General features: G+C 41.9%; 2 protein-coding genes across 2 annotated transcripts in view; one reads left to right on the plus strand and one right to left on the minus strand.

Annotated features, from left to right (window-relative positions):
- Positions 1–2,630, minus strand: part of LOC306929291 (inositol 1,4,5-trisphosphate-gated calcium channel ITPR1-like) — a 136,614-nt gene extending 133,984 nt beyond the window's left edge. Inside the window, exon 1 of the mRNA XM_079509733.1 lies at positions 2,496–2,630. The gene's annotated coding sequence lies outside the window, so the exon portion shown is untranslated. The remainder of the gene's footprint in view (positions 1–2,495) is intronic.
- A 7,952-nt stretch (positions 2,631–10,582) lies between these two features.
- On the plus strand, positions 10,583–12,918 carry LOC306929603 (uncharacterized protein). Its single transcript, XM_079510197.1, has 2 exons — positions 10,583–10,771; positions 12,196–12,918. The coding sequence occupies exons 1-2, from the start codon at positions 10,723–10,725 to the stop codon at positions 12,780–12,782; spliced, it is 636 nt and encodes a 211-aa protein (XP_079366323.1). The 5' UTR covers positions 10,583–10,722; the 3' UTR covers positions 12,783–12,918.
- Positions 12,919–13,134: the final 216 nt, after the last annotated feature.

Consider the following 13,134-nt stretch of genomic DNA (forward strand, 5'->3'; position numbering starts at 1 on the left):
AAGGGAACAGACCTGTCCTCCTCCAGTCCCAACCAGCCACCGCCTGCATTTTGTTATGTTCAGTTAGATATGGTTGCTTGGCTGTCTGTTGGTATGATTCAAGTGATTTTGAGTTCATTAGTTTCCTTTGAGTTCTGTTTATGTTAAGGAGGGCAGCTCTATTATTTTGGTTTAGTTCCTTTTCATTTATTTAAATTTATGAATTCACTTTATGAAACTCACTAAACATTGTTATTTCTATTATGTTAATAAATGTATAATTTATTTTGTACACTTTAACTGTTTGAGTGGCTATTTGGGAGTTGGGGAAGGCAGGAGCGTCATTATTTCATGTTGTGTCTCAGGCCCCTAGACTGGCGCATAACAATGGGCATTCCCAGACCTGTAGTTTCAGTCTAATATGAATAATAATATAACAAAATGTGTAAATCATGAAACTGTATCATGCACAGTATAGGTAACCTGCTTTAGGCTATCATGTTTATGTAGCTGGTGATGCTAAAGTGATTCTGGTGATTACTGCTAATAGCAATGACTATGATTCAAGGCCTTATTTAGCCTAATAATATACATTTCAGCAAAACCTAACGATTAGACACACGACTTCACTGAGCCGCGGTGATAAGAGACTCACTGCTCACCCCAACACATCTCTCTGTTTTTACTAAAACTGCAACATGACGTCACTGGGCTGCTTTAATAAGAGACTCACTGCTCACCCCAAAACATCTCTGTTTTTACTAAAACTACATGACGTCACTGAGCTGCTTTAATAAGAGACTCACTGCTCACCCCAAAACATCTCTGTTTTTACTAAAACTACATGACGTCACTGAGCTGCTTTAATAAGAGACTCACTGCTCACCCCAAAACATCTCTGTTTTTACTAAAACTACAACATGACGTCACTGGGCTGCTTTAATAAGAGACTCACTGCTCACCCCAAAACATCTCTGTTTTTACTAAAACTACATGACGTCACTGAGCTGCTTTAATAAGAGACTCACTGCTCACCCCAAAACATCTCTGTTTTTACTAAAACTACAACATGACGTCACTGGGCTGCTTTAATAAGAGACTCACTGCTCACCCCAAAACATCTCTGTTTTTACTAAAACTACATGACGTCACTGAGCCGCGATGATAAGATACTCATCGCTCATTGTCATCACCCAAACACATCTCTCTGTTTTTACTAACCACCGTTTTGGTGGTCACCTTATCACCTAAACTACCGTATGAATAGGCCTTAAGCTATAATGCAGTGGTTTTCAGTGGTCTGGGGACCGCCAGTGTTCCTTGAGGAGGTTCGAGGTGGTCCCCAGCTAAATGATGGAGAGTTGGTAACCATGCAACAATGGACCCTTATTAGATCTTTAACTCTTGAGAATGTAAAATGAAACCCATAAGGGGTTAATTTGGTTTCATTTCACACTCAAGCGTTCAATTGAACATCTGCTTTACTTGATTTACAAGAAGTCTACACAATTACAGAATGTAGAATTGTTATTTTGATCGTTTGCCTGTTATGGTACCACATCAATAGGGGCCTACATCACGACAACAATATTCAGTAGTTTAGTTTTGGGTCTGAGAGGCTAAACGTCATGGTGGTCCATGGCTCAAATGCTGAATATATAATATATAATGGACCTATGTGAAAAGGGTTAAACTACGGGTCTAATGTATATAACAACTATAACTCTATAACTTTGCTCAACTAGTAGAAATAGCACTACTGTATGTGTAACAGACAGTGTGAGGTCACAGTCAGTCATTCATAATTTGATGCGTTTACCATACAAGGAAGTGACAATCAGATTCTAAACCACTGCATACTTCTCAAAGTGTGGTCCATACGTAGACCCCCAGGGGTCGTCCTTGGAGGAGGGGGGGTATTTTCTATCGGGGGTCCCTATAGATAAATTATATAGGAACACTTAAGCCCTATGCATTTTTTTTTTAGTTTTTGGGGGCTATTGGAAAATAGTCCATTTATCCATATCTACAAACAAGTCAATCTTTTCCTGAGTGATGTTGACACACATTCTTGACATCATCTTCTCTAAATAAATTCGATTCAGGGGGTCTTTGACATGAAAGTGATTTTTCCACTGTGTTCAACCACTGACTTAAAGAGAAACACTTTAAAACACCCCAGACAATATTTAAACACAAGACAGGGGAAGCACACATTTTTAGTTTTGGAAGGATTTCAACTTTACGTCTGCTTCATGCTGCCTTACACAAAGACACAGTGCAGTAGGCTAGGATAGGAACACAGACGTGTACCCCCCCCCCTTAAATAAATCAATACATTAAAAAATAAATAACAATTACAATTAGTTTAATATCACTTTAGCCTATCTGCCGATATCTCATTTGGCTGAGCATTTTGAAGCACTTTTAAAACCAATATCGCCCCCCCCCCAAAAAAAAAAATTGTAGTTACTGCACTGGCTCTGTAGGACACTTAATATAAAATAAAACTTCACCTCTGCTTCATGGACGGACAGACGGACTGGACTCTTCTGGATAAAAAAAACTACAGTGTCCTCTTCAGCAGCAGCACCGCGGTACGGTGGCATATACATCCATCATTTATAGATCAGATCCGGGCCTAAACTAACGGTTTATTACAGATCTAATAATATTGAAATGTTCTGGAGCCGATCGAGAGGAGGAGAAGAGACGCTCCTAAACTACCGTGTCTGCCTGGGGGCGGGGCTGAGGTGTTGCGCTGCCTGCTGGCTGGCTTGCTGCCAAGGAGGAGGCAGTGTTGGTTTCCTGGAAATGTAGTTCTCTGCAGCGGACCACTAACCACCGAGGAGCGTGAGGTCCTGCGTTCCGGACTACAATTCCCATGTAGCCTTTATTTTGTATTTGTTTGTATTTGCTATAAACTAGAAACTTCTCTCTCTCTCTCTCTCTCTCTCTCTCTCTCTCTCTCTCTCTCTCTCTCTCTCTCTAAAAAAAAGTGAACTTGTCAGTGGTGGAAAAATAAGTAAAACTTAAGTATCAATACTGCAATGTAGAAATATGCCTAAAGTCCGGAATTCAAAATGTAGGCCTGCCTAGTAAAAAAGTATTGGCATCAAAATGTGCTTGCTTGATTAATTGAAGAAATGATTAACAGATTGGAGAATTACAGTACATTTCAAGCACAACTCGATACAAAACTGTTAACTGTGAACCTAAAGCATTACACTTGTTTACAATAGGGTCCACCATGTTCAATTCATCATAAAAGTTTAAAGTACCAAAAGTATAGTCACTACTATAATTATGCAGAATATCCGTTTCAAGTTTTCAATTGTATAAAAATATTTTGAAAATAGCAGATCTACAAGCTCACACTGCTCACATTGTGAGTCGTGACACAATGTGAGTTTAAGTTGTAGATCAGTAACAGGTAGGCCTACTTAATTAAGCAGTCACCGTCTCTGTGTCATGTTATTATTATATAGAGATAGACTATATACAATCAAATCTGTATACAGGATAAATACCAATACCAAATTAACTAAGTTAATAATAATTGTAGTGTAGTAGAAGTCCTACAATAATTGCATCTGATCTAGTGTAGTAGAAGTAAAAGTACAGACATTTTTATAAGTAGCCTACAGTAGCCGAATACCAGACGACTCGCCCCTTTACCAACTCACCCCCGCGAAATGTGTAGTTAACAGTTAATTTCCCTCCCTCTCTGAAATTATCTTGTATACAGATTTATTTGATATAGCAGTATAGTATAATAAAATTACATTATTATAATACAATTAAGAAAGAATAACATGAGACAGAGACGATGACAGAGTACAGCATCTTGCAATGGGTCTGGTCCACAAGATCCGATACTCCACCAAAGATACCCATGTACCTGTCTAGATACTTCCTTAATGTTAACGAAGTCCACACCCACAACACCAGGGAGTGCAACGAACCATGTACAACCCAGATTCGGCACAAACAAGGCACTAAATTATTTTCGCTCCTATGCCACCAAAATGTGGAACGCCCTACCAACAGTCATTAAGACATGCGAATCCCTTGACTCCTTCAAAACCGCTCTCAAAGGGCACCTACGGATGGCTGCAATTCGAAACTGGTCCCCGTAAAATCTGAATCCCCCCCCCACCGCCCCCACCCTTTTCCCCTCACTGTATATGTTTCTTTTCCCTTTTTACCTCCATTATGATGAATTCCTGTTCTGTTCTTTGTCTATATAGAAGTGTCTATTTGTACGTCTCTAAATGTTTTGATGAATTGAACATGGTGGACCCTGTTGTAAACAAGTGTAATGCTTAATTGGGTCGTCCACTCACAGTTAACAGCCTTTGTATTGAGTTTGTGCTTGAAATGTACTGTAATTCTGCAAACTGTTAATACAATTTTTCAATCAATCAATCAATCAATCAATCAATCAATTCAATCAATCAGACTGCTTAATTAAGTTAATTTAGGACCTTCTAGCAGTTAATTTCGTTTTATTAAACACATTTCTTCCATGTAGCCCATGTTTTGTAATGGCATCATCATGCTATTATGCCCGTGGATATACAGAGTGAACTTAACAGTGATGAATTAATATGAATACCTTTTATATATTGTTTGTTATTTACAGCTAGGCAGAGTAAGAGTAGTGGGGCGAGATGGAAAAGGGGCGACTGTACCCGTTACCCAGTAGCCTGAGTAAGGTTACTTTACGCCACTGGTGAAATGTTTGTTATTGTTGTTTACTTATAGCCGAAGAGGAATAAACAATGTTTATGTTGAATTGTTTGTTTGATAGTATAGAATATGATTAAAGTGATATAAAATGTCTGTTAATACATTTTGCTGGCCTGGGGTCCAAGTAAGCAAAATGTAGGCTTTGCTGCCACCTAGTGGTGACAATGGGAGGCTACAATGCTACTGGTGTCCAGACTCCAGTAACACATTAAAATATAACTATAAATCCTACCACCATGTACTGTAAATGTTGATTGTTTCATAATGGAACAGAATATTATTTAAATTCCTCCCAGATTGGGCCATTTCAATAACAAGTTAATAACGAAGCAATAACAAGCAAAGGGAAGAGAACATGAACTGACCAAAGCCCACTAGAGTCTGGAAACAGCAAATGTTTTACTTCTGATCCCACTGGCGGCCCTTCATTTTACACCGGAGAGTGTGATGTGGTAGAGGACATCTCCCCGAAAACTGGCAGGCAATCTTTTTTTTGTTTGCAGAATTACAGTACATTTCAAGCACAAACTCAATACAAAGGCTGTTAACTGTGAGTGGACGACCCAATTAAGCATTACACTTGTTTACAACAGGGTCCACCATGTTCAATTCATCAAAACATTTAGAGACGTACAAGTAGACACTTCTATATAGACAAAGAACAGAACAGGAATTCATCATAATGGAGGTAAAAAGGTAAAAGAAACATATACAGTGAGGGGAAAAGGGGGGGGGGGGATTCAGATTTTACGGGGGCCAGTTTCGAATTGCAGCCATCCGTAGGTGCCCTTTGAGAGCGGTTTTGAAGGAGTCAAGGGATTCGCATGTCTTAATGACTGTTGGTAGGGCGTTCCACATTTTGGTGGCATAGGAGCGAAAATAATTTAGTCCCTTGTTTGTGCCGAATCTGGGTTGTACATGGTTCGTTGCACTCCCTCTGGTGTTGTGGGTGTGGACTTCGTTAACATTAAGGAAGTATCTAGACAGGTACATGGGTATCTTGGTGGAGTATCGAATCTTGTGGACCAGACCCATTGCAAGATGCTGTACTCTGTCATCGACCCTAAGCCATGCCAGTCTGTCAAAGTGGGCAGGGGTGAGGTGGGTTCGGGGGGTGAGGCCAAGTAGGAGCCTGACCAGTTTGTTTTGGGAAGTCTGGAGCCTAGTTTTAAGGGCCTTTGAGGTGCTGTGGTACCAGGAGGTGCATGCATAGTCAAAGAAGCCTTGTACGAGGGCTCCTGTTAAGGTCTTCAAGGTGTTTTTGTCGACCAGTGAGGAGATCCTGTAAAGGAATCTTGTTCTTTGGTTGACTTTTTTGATTACGTTGGTGGCCATTTTATCACCGGAAAGATTAGCCTCCAGGATGGAACCTAGGTAGGTAATTTCATCTTTACGTGTGATAACATTGTCACCCACTCTAACCAAGAAGCCATTTGCCTTGCTGAGATTACTATTAGAACCAAAGAGAATGGATTCAGTTTTTCCCAGGTGTAAAGATAGTTTGTTATCAGCGAGCCAGGTGCAGATTCTACCGAGTTCAGAGCTGAGGGCATTTTCAACCTGGCAAACATTGGCACGTTTAACTGTCAAGGGTTCAGCCTCCAGGAAGAAACCCTAAATACAAAGGGAATACATCATCATTGCACATAAAAACAACTCCAGGTTGTCTACTTGTGGCACTCATCTTTAAGTAAAAGTACCAATACTGCAATTTAGAACTACTCCGTTACAAGTACGGAATTGCAGGTGATTCTTTTTCTAAGTGTTGGGTTTTGGAAAAGCTTGTCGAATAAGTAATTGGAAAGAAAAACAAACCAGTGTTGTACCCTGCCCTTTGTTTGTCAAGATACACCAGCTGAGTTGTTGTGTCCGAGGCTTAAAGGTTTTTAAATACTTTTTGAAATGTCTACGGAAAAATTAATGGGAAATGATCTCCTGGACCGGTGCCCTCGAAGGGGGCAAATATTGGATGGCTCTAACTTAATTTGTCTATTCCCCTGTTTATAAAAAAAAGTCATTAGCTGTATTAACTCCTTGTCTTGTGCCAACAGGATTCTACACGATTCCATTCAACACGACTATGGATAATGACATGAGTGCTGGGACCAACAAGACCATGGCTAATGACATGAGTGCTGGGACCAACACGACTATGGCTAATGACATGAGTGCTGGGACCAACAAGACCATGGCTAATGACATGAGTGCTGGGACCAACAAGACCATGGCTAATGACATGAGTGCTGGGACCAACAAGACCATGGCTAATGACATGAGTGCTGGGACCAACAAGACTATGGCTAATGACATGAGTGCTGGGACCAACAAGACCATGGCTAATGACATGAGTGCTGGGACCAACAAGACTATGGCTAATGACATGAGTGCTGGGACCAACACGACTATGGCTAATGACATGAGTGCTGGGACCAACAAGACCATGGCTAATGACATGAGTGCTGGGACCAACAAGACCATGGCTAATGACATGAGTGCTGGGACCAACAAGACCATGGCTAATGACATGAGTGCTGGGACCAACAAGACTATGGCTAATGACATGAGTGCTGGGACCAACAAGACCATGGCTAATGACATGAGTGCTGGGACCAACAAGACTATGGCTAATGACATGAGTGCTGGGACCAACAAGACTATGGCTAATGACATGAGTGCTGGGACCAACAAGACCATGGCTAATGACATGAGTGCTGGGACCAACAAGACTATGGCTAATGACATGAGTGCTGGGACCAACAAGACCATGGCTAATGACATGAGTGCTGGGACCAACACGACTATGGCTAATGACATGAGTGCTGGGACCAACAAGACCATGGCTAATGACATGAGTGCTGGGACCAACAAGACCATGGCTAATGACATGAGTGCTGGGACCAACAAGACCATGGCTAATGACATGAGTGCTGGGACCAACAAGACTATGGCTAATGACATGAGTGCTGGGACCAACAAGACCATGGCTAATGACATGAGTGCTGGGACCAACAAGACTATGGCTAATGACATGAGTGCTGGGACCAACAAGACTATGGCTAATGACATGAGTGCTGGGACCAACAAGACCATGGCTAATGACATGAGTGCTGGGACCAACAAGACTATGGCTAATGACATGAGTGCTGGGACCAACAAGACTATGGCTAATGACATGAGTGCTGGGACCAACACGACCATGGCTAATGACATGAGTGCTGGGACCAACACGACCATGGCTGATGACATGAGTGCTGGGACCAACAAGACCATGGCTAATGACATGAGTGCTGGGACCAACAAGACTATGGCTAATGACATGAGTGCTGGGACCAACAAGACTATGGCTAATGACATGAGTGCTGGGACCAACAAGACCATGGCTAATGACATGAGTGCTGGGACCAACAAGACTATGGCTAATGACATGAGTGCTGGGACCAACACGACCATGGCTGATGACATGAGTGCTGGGACCAACAAGACTGAGGCTGTTGAGGCGGAGCCGGCCGAGAAGGTGGCGATGGCCTGGAAGGAGCCCCGGAAGGAGGACTGGAATCCGGTCTGGCCTTTCATAGGCCTTTAATAAGCCCTTGAAGGCGGGTGTGAAGGAGGCCTGGATGAAGATCGCGCAGGAGGCCTGGAAGGAGGCAGAGGAGGCCCAGAAGGAGACAGAGACGGCGGAAGACCTTGAGAAGTGACTGAAATCATGATGAGCGGCCGGCAACATTTGACTTCATCACTTGATCAGGATGTTCGGCAATAATCATGTCTATTGACTTCAATTAAAAGTTTTTAAACATATCATTGTGTCCTCCTTCTTTCCCCATGTTTAACGTGAGACAATTTACTAAAATGTGGGTTCAAGCTGTAACTTTTGAATATTCGAGGTTGAGTAAATCCCATCTTAAAACGTCCAGTTAACCACTTAGACCAGGGGTGGGCAACTTTGACAATGGAGAGGGCCACTATATTTCCACACTCCCTGCATATCAGTTTAGTTTATTTTGGTCATAGAATGAACATTGACTTCATTAATTTGATCATAACTTTGCATTTAGGATAGGCATTATGCCTATCCTATTTACACCTAGAGACTTGTAAGGGAAGAAATTATAGATTACTGTCGTAGCAAAAATAGCTGATCTACAAGCTCAAAATGTGCTATTTTTGAATTGGAATCCTGAATCTTTTGCTATTTTTGAATTGGAATCCTGACATATTCATTTCAAATGCATTTAGTTAGTTAACTTTATGAACTACTGGTAAATACATTGGACAAAAACAATACTAACATTTTAATACTAGTAATTAGCTGAAATCATCATATCAATGTTCGGATATTAACCTGAGGGCCACATGTGGCCCCCGGGCCGCCAGTTGCCCATGTATGACTTGTCTTGGACCCTCAATACTTAGTGAAATGGTTAGCACTATATACTTAATGCATTTGTTTTCCCTCCTTTACACAATCTATGAACTAAGCTTTCCCCCAAAATGCAAACCTTTATCTGCCGAGTGGCAGAAAGGTGATGCAGCCCATCTGTGTTTGGCTCTCCTGCCGTTTCTGGGTCCTCTCCTGAAGTTCAGCTACTCGGGCTTCTGCTTCAGAAAATCAGTGGTGGAAACACTACTCAATTGTTTTACTTCAATCAATCAAACTTTATTAAAGCCACAAGGTCCATAGTGACATAAAAAAAAAACATACAAATACAGAGACAAGCAAAAGGCAGACATTGTCTACATAAAATCACAAATGCATACTATACAGGCTTACACGCCAATGGTTCCACAGTTTAGAAACGAACCTGACTGAACTCAACAAAAGGGTTGGTCAGAATAAGAATAATGCTGTTGACAGAACCAGACAGCCTACACATACATTTTGTACATGAGGTTCCTTCAGCACAGCTGAGCAGGTGTGTACGCCGATGCTGACAAACATTCCGCTTGCACTGCTGCACCGTGGCACTTTAAGCAGCAGTCTGATGTCTCACTGCTGCACCGTGGCACTTTAAGCAGCAGTCTCATGGCATCATTATAAAAGACACACTGAGTCTCTGGCTGCATACTGCTTTTTTTGTAGCGCCGCCACAAGTGGGCAGTATACATAGGTGTGCAAAAAGATTTAAATAGATGGAGTGCCATGATTTTTTTCCACCCTAAAACAGGTCTTATTGTTATATAAGGAGGATGATTTTTTTCAAAAAAGTGTACAGTATTTGTTAAAATGTCGTTTTTATGTGGGCAACCCCACCAGTTCATTAAGTTTGCCTGGTGATGGGTGGTGATCCACCTGAACTGAAGCTGCACCCACAGCTGTAGTTGTATGATAAAGGGGGAGGGGTTAGGGGAGGGGCTGATAATGTGATGTCACTATATTACTGTTTTTTTCATTGGCACGTTTGACTGTCAAGGGTTCAGCCTCCAGGAAGAAACCCTAAATACAAAGGGAATACATCATTGCACATAAAAACGACTCCAGGGTGTCTAATGAAGTACTGTCACCTCATACACATGAAAATCTGGACAATTAGAACTACTAAACTACTAAAAATAGAACTACTCCGTTACAAGTAAAAGTACGGAATTTAAAATGTACTTGAGTAAAAGTACAAAAGTATCGGTATCAAAATGTACTTAAAGTACTAAAAGTAAAAGTACTCATATATGCGGAACCAGGGCGGGATAAGTCAGAAAGAGCCTGCTGGTTAGTCAGTCAGGGACCAATCAGAAGTCTGACACAGGGTGTCCAAACTTTCCCATCCAATGACAGACAGTCATGTGAGGTGAGCAACTCTTCCACTCATTAGTGCTGATCATGAACAGCTGTGTGGGACCAGCAGCAAGCCTCAAAACCTCTGCTGAGGGCCAGTCAGACACTCACTTCTTCCTCAGAACCTCTGCTGAGGGCCAGTCAGACACTCACTTCTTCCTCAGAACCGCTGCTGAGGGCCAGTCAGACACTCACTTCTTCCTCAGACAGTGGCAGCCATGTTAGGCACTTGTGTTCTTGCTGGTCTTCTCGGTCTTCTTGCCCCAGGTAAAGAGCTTTAAATTGGTTTGTTTCCAATGTGCATTTTAATACTAAATTGTTTTAGAAAGTAAAAGATGAGTGTTATTTTTTTTCCATGTGCTGCTTTCTTTCATTTTAGCTATTTTTGTGGTGGAGGCATTCAAACATGGGGCTAAATACATGTTTATTTTTACAAAGTTTTACAGCGATTTCAGTATTTACTATAGTCCTAGACCCCAGGAAATTATATCTGGCCACATAAGATCATGGGATCTACTAAATGTGACATTCAATAGATCATGTGATCTTTTGTGGCCAGGTGTAATTTTCTGGGGTCTAGTAGGACTATAGTAAATATTTAAAAAATAAACTCGCAAACATTTTGTAAAGAAATATACATATTTAGCCCCATGTTCGATTGCCCCTGCCCCCCCTGTCAAAAGGCTAGAATCGCTAAAATAAAGCGGCAAATTAAAATAAATATACGCTCTTTACTAACAACCTAGCCACAATTTGCAATGCTAGATTTTTTTTATGGTTGGATTCATCTAGAGTTGCAATACCCTCCATTGACTCCCCACTCATCCAATTTGGTTTGCGATCTGCTTGTGTTAAACAACGTTAACCTCACCAACATTGCAGCTGTAGTCCAAGCTTGAATTATCCTCTTTCAATCTGCTGAGCTTGTTTTTCATAAAAATCCACCGTAGAGATATTATGAGCTACTTTCTGTCAAAGACATCCTCTGCAGGTGTTGCAGTTTGGAAGCACTCGTTTTGTTAACGGGCCGAGCTGCTGCCTCCTGCATTATGTTCAAATTCGACCGCAGGGCCGTTCAGTGACATACGACGAGTGCTTCCAAACTCCAGCACTTAGAAAAATAATCACCTGCACAGAATTTCTTGACAAAGTAGCTGTTGCTTGTGCAGTAGCCGCATTGCAACACTTCGTTTTTTTGTTTAAATAATGGGATGAATCTAGAGTTTCAATACCCTCCATTGACATCCCATTGATCCAAATTGCATTTCCCATCTGCTTGTGTTAAACAACGTTAACCTCACCAACATTGCAGCTGTAGGCAAAGCTTGAATGTTCCAAACTGCAAATCCACCGTAGACATGTTATCCGCTTCTTTCTGTCAAATTATGTGCAGGTGATTCTTTTTCTAAGTGTTGGGTTTTGGAAAAGCTTGTCGAATAAGTAATTGGAAATTAAAACAAACCAGTGTTGTGCCCTTTGTTTGTCAAGATAAACCAGCTGAGTTGTTGTGTCTGAGGCTTAAAGGTTTTTACATTTTTTGAAATGTCTACGGCAAAATGAATGGGAAATTATCTCCTGGACCGGTGCCCTCGAAGAGGGCAAATATTGGATGGCTCTAACTTAATTTGTCTATTCCCCTGTTTATAAAAAAAAGTCATTAGCTGTATTAACTCCATGTCTTGTGCCAACAGGATTCTACACGATTCCATTCAACAAGACTATGGCTGCTGACATGAGTGCTGGGACCAACACGACCATGTTTGCTGACATGAGTGCTGGGACCAACAAGACCATGTTTGCTGACATGAGTGCTGGGACCAACAAGACCATGTTTGCTGACATGAGTGCTGGGACCAACAAGACCATGTTTGCTGACATGAGTGCTGGGACCAACAAGACCATGTTTGCTGACATGAGTGCTGGGACCAACAAGACCATGTTTGATGACATGAGTGCTGGGACCAACGAGACCATGGTTGATGACATGAGTGCTGGGACCAACGAGACCATGTTTGCTGACATGAGTGCTGGGACCAACAAGACCATGTTTGCTGACATGAGTGCTGGGACCAACACGACCATGGTTGATGACATGAGTGCTGGGACCAACAAGACCATGTTTGCTGACATGAGTGCTGGGACCAACAAGACCATGTTTGCTGACATGAGTGCTGGGACCAACACGACCATGGTTGATGACATGAGTGCTGGGACCAACACGACCATGGTTGATGAGTACGAGGCGTTCGAGGATGTCGCGCCGGAGGAGGCGGCCTAGAAGGAGGCGGAGGCTGCGGAGGCGGATGAGATGGAGGCACTTCATGATGAGCGGCCGGCAACATCTGACTTCATCACTTGATCACGATGTTCAGCAATAATCATGTATCGACTTCAATTAAAAGTTTTTAAACGTATCATTGTGTCCTCCTTCTTTCCCCATGTTTAACGTGAGACAATTTACTAAAATGTGGGTTCAAGCTGTAACATTTGAATATTCGAGGTTGAGTAAATCCCATCTTAAAACGTCCAGTTAACCACTTAGACCAGGGGTGGGCAACTTTGACAATGGAGAGGGCCACTATATTTCCACTCCCTGCATATCAGTTTAGTTTATTTTGGTCATAGAATGA

Source organism: Electrona antarctica, assembly GCF_951216825.1.
Source record: "Electrona antarctica genome assembly, chromosome: 9".
Lineage (NCBI taxonomy): Eukaryota > Metazoa > Chordata > Actinopteri > Myctophiformes > Myctophidae > Electrona > Electrona antarctica.